Source organism: Ixodes scapularis, unplaced genomic scaffold, assembly GCF_016920785.2.
Source record: "Ixodes scapularis isolate PalLabHiFi unplaced genomic scaffold, ASM1692078v2 PGA_scaffold6__148_contigs__length_123643588, whole genome shotgun sequence".
Taxonomy (NCBI): Eukaryota; Metazoa; Arthropoda; class Arachnida; order Ixodida; family Ixodidae; genus Ixodes; species Ixodes scapularis.
Genome location: NW_024609881.1, coordinates 69,873,121 through 69,890,271, shown reverse-complemented (window position 1 = coordinate 69,890,271; position 17,151 = coordinate 69,873,121). Strand labels below are relative to the sequence as shown.

The window sequence follows — 17,151 nt, the reverse complement described above, 5'->3', positions numbered from 1 at the left end:
TTATCTTTTGCACCTTCTGCTGTCGCCATCCGGCTTGAGGGGCTCTGTGCATGCGCAATTACCGAAAGTGGCTTTTAGTGGGACCACTGGACATGATTTCACTGTGGTCGGGGCTTCCCGTACGCCATGCCGCACGCAGAGGGCGAAGAGGGCAGCGAAGATGTGCTTCCAAGAATTGCGCAACGAAGGGAGATTCATCATGGCGTCAGCTTCAATTCTTTTTTAACAATACTTGTCTTATGCGAAATCCCACTTTGGCAGTATCGGGTTGCTACGCGTAATGTTGGATGGTTTTAGAAACTTCCACCGCGCTTACCCACTTTACGGATCGCTGGTGGCAGTCGTCAGTGGCATCCCGCCAACCACGACGCCAACCACGACGGCTATGAGAATTAATACCCACGTTGCACATCCGTCCTCAGGTACGCGGCGGCATCGTTCCAGCCACATTACGTGACCATGCAACAGCTGTCGGTTTCGTTTCTTCGCATACTGTGGGCGAAAAATAAAATTTGTTCACCAAATCTACATTCGGGTCGTGCCTCGCAAGCAAGAACGCATTCACAAGTTTGTGCAAGGTCAATTCCCCACTCGAAATGTCGGGAACACATAACTGAGAAAGCGCAAGTAATTGTTGGAGTGTAGTCGTCCAATATAAACTTTTTCTTAAAGAAAAATAAATAAAAACTGGGAAGTAGCAACAACAGTAACGTCTATACTTTCATCGTTACTCTAGAAAATGTAATAGAACTACAGTTACGAGTTACAATTAAAAACAAATTTACTCGTTACCGTTAAAGGTCATCAATAAGTAACAAAGTTGCAGTAACGCGTTACTAGAGGCACTTTACTAGCCTAAACTTGGTTGAACCAATACAACCCCGAAAACAAGGTATGCGCCCCCCCCCCCCCCCCCCCCCCTCCCATACGTCATCCCCTGTAAATCGCAGCGCTGCAATGCCATCATGCGCCGAGGCGTTGATGTCGAAGAAAGTTGGGGATGGGCGTCAAAGATACGGTTTTTTTTTATGTTGCGGTTTATATTAAAAGCACCGAGTCAACTGAGTGGATATCGATCTTAGTCGGTTTGGATATTACAGCGAGCGTGAAAGATTATCAACAGGACTACTGCTGTTTCCCTCCATGATTAAATAGCTCCCTTATACAAACGGCATCCACACAATGAGGTCTGTTCAAAACGGCCGAAAGCAAATCTTTTCATTCGCTGTAAGAAAATATTGGCTTCGTGAATATTCGACTACCACGAAAAAGTCATAAAAACCGAGTGGTTTATCCTATACGGAACGAGTTCATAGATTGTTCCCTTTCCTCTGGGTGAGAAGAGTTCGCTCTCGCTTCCGACAAAGAAAACTCGGCTGTCTTATACGGTCTAAGCACTGCTGAACTGTACCGGGAAAGAGCGTGATGGACCGTAATTCTCTTCTGCTTTGCATCATTTTAACATACTGGACATCAAAATGTGGGAGCCACTCCCCACTCGTTGCTTTAAAAACTAACATTAACGTAGACATCGTCTGCCTGAGGGAAACACGCGGCACCGACTGGATCATTTCCTACTTCCGTAGAAACTTCAAGACTCGGAACTGGTGTGGCAACTGGCTCCAGCACTTCGACCTCCTGAACGCAAGTGCGGTCTACGATCAAGAAACATTGGTCGTCTTGCCGAGTCACATTTTGAGGCGAGGCATTCTGCATCTGATCACTTCAAAGATATATAACTTTCCTCTGACCACGTGGATCATTATGGACAATCACTGGAATCCTCTCGTTGATGTGGCATCATCGCATGAACTTTTCTGCAGAGCCGTCGCTGTCCGGCAGTACTCCGCCTCTATCGCTAAAGATCGCTTTTGGAACTGCAAGTCACGGCGCACGATCAACAAGAGAGAACTGCTGTGCGACCTTTTGCTGGAGAAGAAGCGATTATTCGATTGGACTAGATTGCGTTCGAGGCCACTGAAGGTAGGATGCACGCCTGACGGTGGGCCCAACGCCTCATGTAGGTATGGTAACGTAAGTGCGATCACGGATCTTCTGGAACACTGGAACGTCAGCTACGAGATGGTCGTAGTCGGAGATCACAATTGGATGCGTAAGCTTTTGTTGAAGCGGATCGACGTCTTGGACGCGAACATTGTCCTCTTGGAGTACCGCCGATCTCGCATCTTCTATCCTGCCTTCCTGTTCGACGATCAGGCGGTGTACTACGTCGGAGCAAAGGCCACATGGCAGAACGGCATGCACCTGAATTTCACGCTTGCCGAGTTTCTAGTTCTACTATTGGCCGCAGCGGGTGTTTGCCTCGTGTGCTTTTGCTTCATCAACTATCGCGACCGCAGACCTCTTGGATTTGACATCGGAGACATCGCTATGGTTTTCGTGGCTTCAGTGCTTTCTTTCTCTTACCCCGTTCCAAGTTCATTTGAGAGATCGAATTTCGGTCGCACTGTCCTCTTTTACTGGATACTGGGAGGGACGTCCTTAGCGATATCCTTCCAGAGCCTCTTGACGTCGAGCGCTACTCACGGCGTCTCCTGGGAAGCCGACGACACGCAAGAAAAGTTGGTCCCGAATCTTGTGGCTGGAACTGTGTCGGTGTGCGTGCAACGGTTCCACATCCACGGGTTCCTGCTCGAACAGAGAGTGAACGACTCGGACTTCTTGGGACACATGGCAAGGGCCTTCAGGCGCAACCCGACCATTGTGGCGACTGTCGAAGAATGCCTCGACCGCGCCGTAAGAAGGACCCACGTGTTTTTCACGGCTGTCCGCGGGGCCACTGAGCTACATAAGTACGGGAGGAAGATCGTTCGTGGAAAAGAGGCCATGGTGCCCTCGTTCGGCAGCACTCCCGTCAGGAAGGACTTCCCGCTGAGGCACGAGTTCGCAGCTGTGTATCGAAGGTTCGATGAGACCGGTGTCAGGTCGTACCGACCCCAATTTGAGGGATGGAAGCGGTCGACAGCTGAAGAGTCGGCGGTTCCTTTGGATGTGCGACCATTCATCATCTTGTACCTTGCCGGGTGCGTCGCTGCGGCAGTGGTTCTCGCACTTGAGTGGTTGACGTTGCTGACCCACTTTTGAAAGGTTGTTTTCGAATGCCATTTATTTGTTTACTTTTTATGTAGACACAACATCTTTTCGGCATTACATTACTAAAGAATTTACAAAAAAAAAGAGGGAACATATCTTGTGACACTCCAGTCGAAAGATAGTGTGAGAAAAAAAAACTATCCTTGGGAACAACTTTTTGTGGCAAAGGAAAGAAAAAGTAGACGCATGCGTCCCTTATGCCCCTTCAATTTGAGCACGTGCGTTCTTTTTCTATCTTTGGAAGTGCCACTAAATGTTGTGCCCGAACATAGGCCACAATGTTGCAAACCAAAGTTAACCAAAATTTGAATATTTGTGTCAGGATATAAACCGAAACTGAATGGCCAGATAAAATAGGCATACAAACATTCGCCAACCACAACTAAATATTATCAACCAGATAAAACATCTCGCGGTGCATATGCGTTGCTTCGGTCTATACTATCACTAAATTGCGGCGTCAGTTGATGTCACGGCGCTTGTCGCATTCATACACGCAAAAAAACAAAAACACATTCAACCGATATCACAGGTTTGGGTTTGCAATTTTACTTTCATAACACCTTACTAGTTAAACAAGTGATTATTTCCTAGGCAAAATTTGTTGATAGAGATGGACTTCCCCGTCAGTTCTATCAAAGAATGCTTTGCGAATTGGGTTTGTAAAACATAAACTGCCAATGGCTAGTCTTGCATATTTGCACACGCGCTTTGTGGAGTGGTCAACACGCACGGGTACATCATATGGAAAAGAGACATAGAGGTTGCGCGGGGAATACAAGTTTGTGCATGATGTTTTCTGTGGTACAGCATCAAACAAAACTTTTCTCGGTGGTGCTCGGGTGCATCCGACTTTAGCTTCGGGGCAGGGACGTTTTTAAAGGCTTTGCTAAAGGATAATAAATCTCTGAACGATCTGTGTGGTATATTTTTAATAGGGCACTCATTTGAACTGCACGACAGTTCCCGGTCACCAGGCTCTTTCAATGATTGTTGACTGGTTCTCTTGAACGTTTACCTGGTGTACATGCAAAAAAAAAAAAAAAACATTTCTTTTTTTGTGGAGAGGGTTGAGTGGGGGAAGGGAGGGCGATGAATTCGAGAAATCTGTAATTTTCTCTTTTTATCGTAATACTTGTTGTATAGTTAATTTTACTAATTCCCAAACACATAGAAAACTGGCGGTAGTCTTCTTATGGGAGTCCAATGATGTCGAAATAAATATTGTAATTGATTTTAAGCATTGTTAAACTTGTAGTCACCATCATTGTTCATGCGTATGGAGGCTTCCCGTCACAGAAAGGTGGAAACTGCAAAGAGTGGCTTTAGCAGTGCAATCGCTTTCAGCCCCTGTTGTTGGCCGTCCTTTTGGGTATTCTATACAAAGTGCACACCGAAATACACTAAAAGCAATGGCGTGAGTTGGTTTACAACTCTGTAGTACAGTTCTTGTGTAATTTGCTGAATAACGCAACAGATAAGTTATGGAAGCGAAGGAGCAGTGTTTTCATAGTTGATTAACAGAAACTACAAAAGAACCTACAAGCACAATCGAATATCTTTGGTAAGTATTCCTCCTTAGCCACAGTGTGGCACTTGGCTGCTTTATTATATTATCTCAATGATTATATTTTCAAATCTTCGGCAAATTGCATACGCCACAATGCGGCGGTGCATTTGTCAGTAATCTTGCTATCCGGACTGCATTACGCGCAAGCAGCTCCAAAATAACGCGCTGTCTCTCTGAATGTATAAAACAAGAATTGCAACAGACATATATATTTATTTGTCGTTATAATACATACAAAAATATATGCATATTTTTAATAATCTTATAATATTCAGACATGTCTGAAAAAAAAAAAGGTCAAAAGGTAGGAGAGGAATGAAGAAAATCAAACTAAGGTCACAAGTTGAAATCGCATCGCGTGTTTTCTTCTCTAGTAAATATCTTAGAGCTTGAGGGAAGTACCATGGGCAAAACGATTTGTAATTCAGCCAACTTTTAGATTGCAAGGCTGCAGTGTTGTACAGGGTGTCGTCCGAAAAAATGTATAGGATTTCTTCACCGAATAAATCAACTACGATTCGCCGAATGCCCATTCTAGCTCAAAGGTAGCTATAGCGGTGGAAACCTGATGTAAAAGTTTAAGAAATAAACGCTATCTGATTGAGAAGTTATACCCTAAGTAATCGTCTGAAAAATGAAAATTTTTATGGTAAAATGAAAACCGACGGAGTTCTCGAATGCATGAAGTTGAATTTCTCCAGTTACGGACAACGTACGACAACGGGCCCCGTTTTACCATTAAAATTTCCACCAAATCCCCTATAACTTCTGCATGAGATAACGGTTAGCTCTAAATCTCTTGGCACCTGGTTCTGACCGATAGCGCTACATTAAACGGAGAATGAGGGTTCGACAGTTTAGAGTTGATTTTTGCGTTGAAAAATTAACAACAAACAAACATGTAAGTATTTTTGGGGAAGACCTTTTATTTTTACATCACCATCCGAAGGCGAGCCCAGAATTTACAGAATGGACATCCCTTTTGGCTGGAGCTGGTGTCCTCGCTGATCGAACACGCGTCCCAGTCGAACGCTCCTGCAGCCCTAGCGAGATATCTGTGTCCGCCGCCGGCCTAAAGCAAGTAACGCAGAAAGTACAACGCTCTAGACCTGCCACCTGTAGCCACCGACTGGCCTAGAATTCAGCACGTGCTCAGCCCACGGAAGTAGTGCACACGCTAACGAGTAGAGTGGAACGCGATAGCGTTATCCGGCCCCGTTCGCATCGCGTTCTCATGCTATTTCTGCCAGTGAGCAGGAAGTGCGGCGGACATGGCCTAGCCCACTTCCGATGCTCCAACGTAACGATTGTGCTATCATGAGCTCCAACGGAGCGGTGGCAACGGCCGCGTCAGGCCGTGCTACGTCTGCTTTTGCTTTGTCTGAATATTATAAGGTTATTCTGCCATCGCTGCCTACTGGTTATGTTCTCATTCACTGTTTTCCTTCATTGCGACGTGAAGGGGCGACCGTATCGCATCCACGACTTTCGCCAAGAACTGTAATGGCTGTGGGTGATGAAGGGCTTGGCGTCCGCCGGTCCTCTTCAAATGAAGCATGTTTGGATGCTGGGGATGCAGTCGCCAGTGGCCAAGCAGAAGTTGGTGGAAGCAAAGGAGCTGATTATCAAAGGGGGACGCTGCCTTCATCGATCCGGCGAACACACAGTTAGGCTCAAGCAGTCTTGGACAAAATACTCGATAAGAGTATTTAAGTTAAGTTACTAAATACCTGCTTCATAAAATATTTAAAATACTACTCAAGTTACTTTCACTGTAAAGTATCTTGAGTAGAGTAGAATACTTAGAAATGTAATTCAATTACTCTTGAAGATACTTCCGCGTTGCGTAATATGTATCGACGTGAATGACAACGACAATTATACAGCTGCGCAAATCTGGGTTACCAGAATGCTTTATAAGCACGCAACAACACAAAACGGAAAAAGAGAAAAAAGTATAGTAGGGCCATTTTAAGCAGTCAAAATATTTTCACGAATGAAAAAAGATGAGGTGGTGAAGAACTGAAAAAAAAAAACACTAAACGTTTAATGGGCGAACTTGTGCCCAAAATAAGATAGAGAAAAACTAGCGTCGCAGGCGTCGATGTTGGTGAAACACCAAGATCGAGCTCTGCGGCGAGAGTGACTGCGGACCGCTACTCGGAGCACCCTTTTTACCCGCGTGGGTTTCTGGAACATTAGACGTAGAACGTTCGGCGCGTAGAACATTCGTAAATCGATCAAACGACAAGGTTTTCGAACTTCCAAGGATGTCAAGTTGAAACAATAAATAGAAGAGGAGTGCACTCCCTGGTATCTAACCCGGAGCCTTCGCGCGAGAGCCAAGCGCGGCAACCCGCGTGGCAATATTACTGATACATGTTACAAAACCTTTCGGGGACAACAAGGAAGAGGTCGCTTTAGGTATTGGGGAGGAGATCAGACCGTGGCACCCCAAGCAGTTAACTTTAGAACTACATGGATGGGGATAACAAATACAATCAGCGCTCGGCTGACTGACCCTAACGCGGTGTCAGCGTTCGGCGGGAGTTCGTGTTTTTCGGTGAGGGGGAGGAGGGGCTCTTTTGTTTCCACTCCGGTCTGCATGAACAATGCAGCATGCACGGTGCCCAGCTCAGCACAAGAGCCCAAGTGGGTCAAGCTCGCATCCTCTGACGACTGCTTCGAGGAGAGATCCGGCACTTAACGTCACTTCGCTAATTGTTAGTATTTTTACCTTACAGTGTGCCCTGCGCTCTGTTAAAGAAGATGATATGAACATGCTCACAAGGCCTTTGGGCATGTGCACAAACCTTGTGTTGGGTAAACACTTAGGTGTGGAGGCAACAAACGGATCACAGCGCCTTGCCAACAGTGACATCGCTGAATATCACACCCTGCACTCTAAGAAAAAATGGAGGAAAAAAGTAGCAACGGCGCGCCTTCCTCCCTTCTACCGACGCGCCCCCAGGCGGACACGAGAAAAGGGGAGGAACGAAATGTTTTTCTCCTTCTCCAGGCAGACGGGAGAAAGCTTTCGCCCTCCCGACTCATCGTCTTTCGGTTTCGTTTTTCGAGCAGGTCGCGCGCGTTGTTTAATAAATAGCTGTTGAGTTGATTGAGCTCCAGCAGCAGCGAAGGCCGCCTGTAATTCCATCTTCTAGTTTAAACGTCCAGAACATTTCGGTTGCATTGACGTTTTTATCACTAATTTTGTCAAAGGAGCAAACGAAGCCGCTAGAAACAGCGAAGTTCGGAGCAGTGCCAGCAGCGCCACGTACACTGGGGGATGGCCGTCTCCGGATTGCGTGACTCGCGCGGCACGGAACGACGGAACTACAGCCACTGCAGGCTGCAGCACTACAGACTACAGTAGCGAAAGCACGCGGAACTGTGTCGACGTTTTCGACGTTATGGAAACTGCAGGAACTGCGTCCAAGACAGGCAGGCTTTGCTGCCGGCTGCCTGGGTGCCTTCCCCCCTGAGTTAGGTTCTGTTTTCCGATGCCGAGTGCAACCGGCGTTCAACGTGGTTTTGTGTTTGTGCGTGTCAGCAACATAGCTGCAACATCGTGATGACAGTGTTGGGTTGTGAACAGAAGACTGGAATTATCGCCGATGTGACCATGTGTTCGCGTATCAGTGGTGTAACAAGAAGATGAGATCGTAAACTGTTGGGCATTGGTGCCGCAGGTCGGGTTGTGATCGGAGGTGGCGGGGTGTCGCAGGTTGACATTCCGCTTTACATTAAAACTTGAGGGATTACGTGCAATCGATCAACGTGCGGATAGTCATGTTGGAACGCTGGTCTGAACAGTAGAAGCTCTTACCGACCAGTGGCCAATGTGACTGTCGGAATTGTCTCGTCCCCGACAGCGATTGCGCTCAGGGGCAAGGACTGAACAGTACGAAAGCGTGACGTAAAGTGCGTATATTTACAGTATGGAATTTCGGCATTAAAAACAATAGTAGGTAAAATCGAAAAAAAAGCTACCCTTTATTTTGCTGTTTAATTATACTACGGTTGCTGGAGAAACTGCCCTCCGTGGCGCGCTGGGATGAGCGCTAGAAGTTTTCGGGCTCGCCACGGCGTAGTTCCGTACACTTAACACCTGCCGCAAGTCGCGGCTTTGACTGCATTCAAGTTGATCGAAAAGCAATTTCTCAGTCCGTGAAGCATCACTTCCAGCTGACTGAATATCCACTCTACAGAGATTAATTCAAACGGCAATTGCAGCTTCGCGCGAACAGCACAAATAGAAAAACAAATAGAAATACAAGCTACGACTTGCCGTGTGGGGAAACAAACTCATGGCTTCGAACCGCATTGGAGCGGCTTGATTTATTGGCTTTCAAATAATTACGGCATGATTGAGCGTTTACTTTTTAATAAGAGATTCAACCCCTGAGCCATTCAAAATACTCTCAGGGGTATGACATTGCAGGGAAAAAATCAATACGTTGGGAATATTTTTTATTGCTTAGGGAGTCACCGAAAAGTTCCGCACGTTCAAAACGACCAGTATAAAAGACGGAAACGCAGAGCACGGGTGTAGTGTTGGGGTTAGTGTGGTGTTCCTTTGTATTGATATTTGTGTGTGCAGTGCATGTGCTTAATGTATGTTCACCTGATGCTTGTAATAAGTGTATGGGTGTCATGTGTGTGTAGTAGAGGGTCCTCAAGCACAGTAGTGGCCTGAGAGAAGCAAATTATTTTTTGTAGAACATGAATTGGGCGGTACCTAGCGCCACCTAGCCTAGCTACTTGCAATGGTGGTGGTGGTGGTGGTGGTTTGCGGCTGTTCCCTTTTGAATCGGGCGGTCCCGTAGAGTTTGGAACCTAGCCAGTGGGAATTCGGTTATCCCCGTTGGTGAACTAGCATCCACCAGTTCTCTAATCTTCGCTTCGTGGCTTCCACCTGCTCACGCCACCCTCCGTTGGTTCTTGGTGTAGCGTCGGTGTTGTTGTTGCCGTTAGTCCCACCCGCAGAGTCTGCCACTGAGCTGGAAGCAGACCCAAAGCCGAGTGCCTCTGCCAGTGCGAGCTCCCGGGTTGCCTGTCCGCACTCCGCCGGTTGAACTGGTTGCAGACCGGTGCACGACAGCACAATGTGTTCAATTGTCTCATCCGCCTGACCACACACACGGCATGCTGCAGATTCCACCGTCTGGTCGAAGCGACGGCGATACATCTGCGTTCGCAGCCCTCCTGCGCGTGACTCAAAGAGGAGCCGGCTGCCCAGGCTGTTGTCTTATAGCCTAGTCTCTGCCGAAATGTTGTGCTTATATCGATTGTACATATATAGCGTCGACTTGGACTTCGCCGTTTCTGCCCACCGAGCTGCCTCCTCCTCTCTCACCCTGTTTCGAATCTCCATTTCCCACTTCCTGTCTGATGTAATAGTTACAGGGGTTGAAAAGAAGCCGTATTTCTTCTCTAACTGATACAGCCGCTTCCTCCAGCCAGTCTGCATTCCCGTGAGATATGTGTAGACGAAGAGTCTCTTGGCCCACCGGCCGCGGTCCATGAGACGGAGACGACTGTCGTAGGTTATCTTGCTGGTCGCCTCCCTGGCCTGAAACGACGACCACCCAAGATCTCCCTGGACCGCTTCGGTGGCCACCATTCCGTGACAGCCCAGAGCCTGCCTCCCGACCTCTCGTTGACGACGTTCCATTACTTCCCGCACTGTGCCAGGGACACAAAGAACCGCGTTGGCGAAGGTTAGTCCAGGCACCACAACCGCCTTCCAGAGTTCGCGAGTCACCAGAAAACGATTGCAACTCCAAAGATTACGTTTTCGGAGTACATTCGTACCTCGCACGGCTGCCTGTCGGAGGTGGGTGTAATGATCGGACAAGTACTCCGGCTTGTTGGCCAGTACAACTCCCAGGTATTTGTACGACTCCTGTACCTGTGCTTGCTCGCCGTTCAGCACCAGACTGTTTAATTTAGCCTCATCGGACCCGGCTAATTGAAGGACTGCCGACTTTTTGGCGTTGAAACGAAGGCCCAACGTAGCCGCCTCCGCCTCACATATACATATTAAACGCTGCAGGTCCTCCACCGTCTCCGCCATCAATACAATATCGTCCGCATAGGTGAGGCCCGGCAGCATCCACCTCACCTCTGCGCCTCCTTCCATGTGTGTCAGGGAAAAACCCACCTCCGACTGGATCAGGCGTTCCTCCAACCCTGACACATACAGGATATAAAGAAGCGGGGAGAGTGGGCACCCCTGTCGGAGACCCCTCGTCACTGTGACTTGCTCTGAGTCGACTCCCTTTAGTTGCGTCATTACTGTATTGCGTGAGTATAGGCGCCGTATGACAGATAGCCACCGATGAGGAAGGTGGAGCTCCTCCAAACGTCGCACGAGTTGAGCGTGCGGCACACTGTCATATGCTTTTGCCACATCTAGAAAGCAGCACAGCAGTCTTCTTTCCTGTTTTCGGGCAATTTCAATACACTGCGTGAGGGTGAACAGGTTGTCTTCCAACCTTCGACCCCTCCGAAATCCGCCCTGAAGTTCGGTGAGCAGTTCGTTCTCTTCAGCCCATGCTGCCATATGTTCCTTGATAATGTGGGCGAAGGTGCGGTATACTGTAGAGGTCACGGTCAGGGGCCGATAATCCTTGAGGAACTGTTTGTCGCCCCCTCTCTTCGGGATCAGAACCACGCGGCCGACCCTCCAGTCTTGGGGCACAGGTTCCTCTCCCCTTAAGATTGCTCCAAAAATATCCGCCAGCTGCTCCACTGCATCTTTTCCCAGGGACTTGAGAACGCTCGCCGGGACCGCGTCCAATCCCTGGGAAGTAGCCCCTTTCAAGCGTGCCACGCACAACCATCACTCGGCCGATGTCCCCCTCTTGGTTGGAGTCCGATTGATCCGGGGCAAGTCGGCCTTGTGGTGTGGACACCTCCTCAGGAGCAAACGTCTCCGTCAGGTACTTGGTGAGGTGGGTTCCAAGGTCTTCTGGCGGATTCCCCGTGCTCTCGTCAATTATGGTAACATCTTGGTCCTTTCCCTCCAGCGATCCAAGGTACTTCCAGAACTTTCTCGCTGCGTCCCTTCCGCTAGATCTAATATCTCGGACGGTCTCCAGATCCGCTGTTCTCATCTTCTCTTGGGTTAGTCGTTTAGCATAGCACTTGCAGTCGAGGTACATGGTCCATCTTCTAGCAACCTCACTCCCAGATTCAGTTCGGAGCGATTGTCGATGTTCCCTGTTGGCTTTCTGTCTAGCCAGTATAGCTTCTTTAACCTCTGTGTCCCACCACCTCTTCCTCACTCTCCGTCCACTGGGCTGCCTGGATGCATGTTGCTTGATGAGACGCTTGAGCTCTATGATGTACTGTCTGTAACCAGACGCTTGTATCCTTATGTTGCTTCTTTCAAATTTCTTCGTGACCCTTTCCACCTCCTTCTGAGCCAGATGTGCTCGCCTCTTGTTCTGAGGACGGGTTTTCGCCTTTGTCCATATGTTTTTACTGAAGTCCAGTCGCAGGCAATTGTGGTCGCTGCCGACGCTGTGCTCGCCTTCCTCGTCGATGGAAACACCAACTAGGCTCTTACCAAGGCGCGAAGACACCAACGCGTAATCTATGCAGGTTCTGCTTCCTCTGGCACACCACGTGTATTGACCCTTGCATGATGCCCGTAAGTTAACAACTTCAAGTTGAAACTCGTCTGCTAGATTCAGTAGCCGACGCCCGTTAGCATCTTCCCATCCGTCAAGTTCATGGAGATGGCCATTAAAGTCCCCCATGATCAAGACATTTCTGCCTTTCTCCAGTGCCTTAATATCCTTGGTGACACACGCAATAGTAGCTTCGTTCTCCTCGTCGCGCGCACTCCCCACCGAGAGATAGACAATACACACAGACACTTGGGTTTGAAGCAACTCTCCCTCCACCCAGATGTGATCTCTGCACTTGTCGAGCGTCCTGAGCCACACTGTCGTGTCCCGCCATAGAACCCCAACACCACCACCTCTTCGTTGACCCTCTTGGCGGTTGCACCCAGCCCAGTGCCAACCCGGGCGCACCGGGGGCTCCTCTAGGTCTCTAAGGTGCGTTTCGGCCACCCCAAAGATGGCCATTCCTTCAGACTCCAACTGGTTAAAGAGTTCCTCCCACTTTTGCTCCCGTCGTGCTCCTTGCAGGTTGAGAAACCCTACTGTCACTGTCATGCTCCTGTAATGTTTCTTCCGTTTCCTCCTCGCAGCTCCACGTTTCAGTGCGCCTTTGTTGGAGCCGCGTTGCCGCTCTACTACTTCATGGGTACATGAACCCCGATGCCCAGCTGCTGGCGCACCGTCTCCGCTACCAGGCCGCTGAGCCACAAAGGAGGCATTGCTGGAGGGCTCATGTGCATAGGGTGTCGGACAAGCGGCGGCGGGTACACGGGGGTTCGTCCATCCTGGACTGGCGTCAGTTCTGCAGTGATGTCCTCGCGGTGATATTGAAGAGTTGGGTCTTCTTGGATCCTCCTGGAAGCGTCTCCCATTGAAAGGCCGATTCCGGTCGGATGCCGCATCAGCCCCGGGTGGATCCAACCCCGCTCTGGGTACGCCGATGTTCCTCCCCTCATCGACGGTTGCCAACCACTGTGGGCATGCCGCTCCTGCATGGTGGTCCCCTGTGGCGTGGATTGGTCTTTCTCTTCTCCACCCTGTTGGCGTCGGACGTATGCTCCCTGCGACAGTCATTGTTGCCACAGCTCTCCGCACGGCACGTGACCTACTAGCAGTTACTCTGCTTGACCCCGCCATCTTGTGGCTAGCGATTTAACCTTCTATCACGCTACGCGATAAACAGCGGCTTCGAGTTCGTTCTTTCGAGAGCGGCTTTTGGTTTCGCGGAGTGAGTTTGCCCTTCTCCGTGATGTGCGGTTGACGAAGGAATTGTGACTCAAGGAACACCAAAGGTAAGACGCAAAGTGCGCGAAGTAACTAGGTATCGGTTGTCTCCGTTTAACATCGCAGAGCTGTCGACGAGAAGACTGAGTAACTGCTTTCGAAACGCAGGTGTCTGTACCTGTGGGGGGAGTCTCGCTTCGCAAATAAACACAGTTTGCGGAAGGCTCGTGTTACGCTTTTATTTGCTGCTGCTCTCGTCCCGTACAAGAGACGTAGCGACCTCGTTAAGCCTTATTGGGCTCGATTTTCTCGATTCGGGGCCGCCATATTGAGATGCAAGCGACGGTGGAACTTTGCTCCCCTGCTTCAAGGACGAAGGTTTCTCCCTTTCTAAAGGAACATAGGTTACAAGACCGTTCCTCCCGTAAGGGAGGACTATCCGTACCCTTTTTTCTAAGAGTGTGTGGCGCACCTTAGACGCATCGTTTAACTACAATCCACATTCCCTACATGGGGAGTTCACTATAAACAAACTTGGGATACGGATATGATTGACTGGCTGACAAAGAGGACCCACATAATAGCCACGGTAGTGGTCGCACCTCCTTTAAGTAGGCTGCATTCAGAAAGGCAGTCAACGTTGGGGGACGCTTTGTTGGCAGAGAACAGGACAGGAAACGACGTTGTTCGTTGCCTTTCCTGTTCTCTGATTATTAATGTTCTCTTATACACAGTGTACGGGAGAACAATAGGTGACGTACTGTCGACAAAAAGAAAAAAAAAAGCAGAAGAGTACCTTGACGTTTTGCCGTAGCGGGGTCAAATATACAGAAAACAAAGCAATTTTTTTCGTGTGTGTGTCCAATTTTTATTATTTTCTATTTGTTATTTTCTTGACAATAAAGCCTGCGTTGTTGTCGTAGGTCGTTTCCCAGTCTGCGTTGCGCCTCAGGGTGGCAATCTTTACTTCCGTAAAACCACCCCTTTTGTTTGAGGATTTTTTGGGGAAAGACTAAAAAAAAGTGAAAGCCGTTTGCAACTCCCAGTAACGCCGACTTGGAGCGCAGCTCTTGAGGGGGAGGAGGGAAGGGTACTGAGGGGAGGGTAGACCCCTCCTCCTCCTCCTTCTCCTCCCCTCATTCTTTAATATGCCCCGGGGGGTCACCTGACCTCGGGGGGAGGGGGTCACGTGACCTCGGGGTGGGGGGGTGTCGCGTGACTTCGGGGGGGGGGGGAGGGGGGTCACGTGACCTCGGGGAGGGAGGCCACGTGACCTTGGGAGGGATTACGTGACCTTGGGTGACCTTGGGAGGGGTCACGTGACCTTGGGGCGACCTTGGCTACGCCGACGGCGACGGCGACGCCGCTCAATCCGGAAACGGGCGCCTAAGAGCTGCGCTCTAAAAAAGGCGCCTTTGGCTAGGCGAGGGGAAAACCTTAATTGTACAAACTTTGGGCTGAAATATGAGTCACAATCAGCAAAAAAGCGATGTTTGCACGGGCTCAGTCGAAGTCACCGTAGCTAATCGGAGCTAGCAACATGATTTGGTTACTCGAAAGAATGTTCACGCTTGCTTGTGCCTCGCCCACGCCACTTCATACCGAAAAACTCGGAAAATAGCGGAATGTCAAGAATGCATTTGAGATAATGAGTAGACGATACTCAGAAATGTAATTAAAATAGAGTATCAAATACTATCGATCAAAATTGTTTGCAAGATACCAAGATACTTCAAAAAGTGTTTCAAATACAGTATCCTGAGTGGACTATTTGAGATAGGCACAAGTCTGGGCTCAAGATTCATTGGGTCCTGTACAACGTTCCCAACGGCTAGGTGAAGAAGGTGCTGGAGCGCTACGGCAAGGTGTCCGAGGTCACCAGGGAGCCCTTCCGGGCAGGGACTCAAGCCGTAACCGCAACCGGAGCTGAAAACCGTTTAGGAACGACCTTTTTCAGTAACCGTAACCGGAACGAAACCGTTATTTGAAATTTGTTAAAACTGTGACCGTAAACGTAACCGTAAATTATTTGCCGTTAGCCGATATTAACCGAAGATTAAGAATATTAGACCTTCTCAAAATTGACCCCGAGGAGAGATCTTGAAATGTCGTGGCCATTTCAGAAAGTTACCGTCAGCGAATAGAGCATCTTGTAATACAAGTGCGTGTCCTTCAGGGTATCAACTAAAAAGTTAGAATTCCGAGATGTGTATCCAGCTCGGTTTTTCAAAACCGCCGGTGTTCCCGACCTGCAGTAGCCAGTGTGAAGAAACGAGGTAAATTGACCAGCTTGCAGAGCTGGCGGAAAACAAAGCCTGTTATTAATTTCGTTTGTGAATCTGTCGTTCTTCTTTTTAGCAGTTGTCTGTTTGTAGCTCTAAACTTCACCACTGACGTACGGCCTTGGTTTTCTACAGAAAAGATAATCATAATAGACCTCCCCCCCCCCTCCCCTCGTCCAGTGGCCTCATAAACGGCGAAAGGGGATAATACGACTAAGGCAATGAAAGGTAAACAGGGTATGGAAGAAGACGTATTGAGCAGAAAATAAGAGCGCGAAGGTCTTCTACTACGCTACGCCGATTTTTTTGGGCTACCCAGTCCAGAGGCATCATCTGAATGCGGATGGCTTCCTGATTCCGAAATACCATGTCTTTCCGGCACATGATACTTTAGACCCATGTCGTAAAAAAAAAATATCTTTAAACTCCGGTTTAAAAACATGCTTTTCATGCAAGGCTCGTCAAATTACGATTCGCTGGAAAAAAAGCCGACTTCTGCGTTAAATCCTTATTTCGAACTCTTCATGTTCTTGTCCATAGAAAAGCACGCGGGAACGGTCTCTACAGGCAGCTCGTATCTGTGCGGTGCCTCGTTCTTCCGCAACATAAAGTCCGTCTGCTTTCATCGCCGTCCCCCTGCCAACGAACGTCAAATGAATGGAAGCGCGTACGGTACCGCCGCGTGAAGCTGCAGCAACATCTGACGACATTTTATGAACGCTGTTGCTCGCCAAAGACGAACGCGGTGCGTGAAATTGGTGGCATTCGCCGGTGCGCCGCTGGCAAAGACGACGAAGCTAAGACACGCCGGCGGCGATTAAGCAAGCAAGAGCACAGCGGGACGACTGCAACGAGGGAATTTATTGGGATGAAAGGCGCGAAATCAGCAAGATAATTTTTATTTGAATCATAACGCGCCTAATCCTCGTTGGGAACCACATACCGTGGCGGGGCCTTTCCTGTGAACGTTTTACGAAGACGCGGGGTGCTGCATTCAGAAAGCAGCTCCGTTGGCAAAATATGGGGTCCCTAAAAAGAGCCGCTTATACCGCTACCAGAACCTAACTGACGTAACAAGCACTTGACAAGCGGTTGGTGCATAAGTCGTGTTTATGCACGCAGGCTGACGACGGTCTCAGCGCAGCGGATCACTCCAAGTCACCGGGGCCGTCAGAATCCTCGTTCTCCGCACTATAGTGAAGTTACCGGGGTTGTCAGAATCCTCGTCCTCAGCACTATAGGGTCTGCGTCGGGGTTCTAGACTTTGGCGGCCGCGGCGGGGAACGATTGGAATTTATTCATGTTTCTGCGCGCCTTCTTTCTC

The 17,151-nt window shown here is 49.0% G+C and overlaps 1 protein-coding gene across 1 annotated transcript; it reads left to right on the top strand.

Annotated features, from left to right (window-relative positions):
- Positions 1 to 1,425: 1,425 nt before the first annotated feature.
- Positions 1,426 to 3,105, top strand: LOC120841792. The gene has a single exon (XM_040212780.1). It carries the CDS (start codon positions 1,426 to 1,428, stop codon positions 3,103 to 3,105), a length of 1,680 nt encoding a protein of 559 aa, XP_040068714.1.
- The last annotated feature ends 14,046 nt before the right edge of the window (positions 3,106 to 17,151 follow it).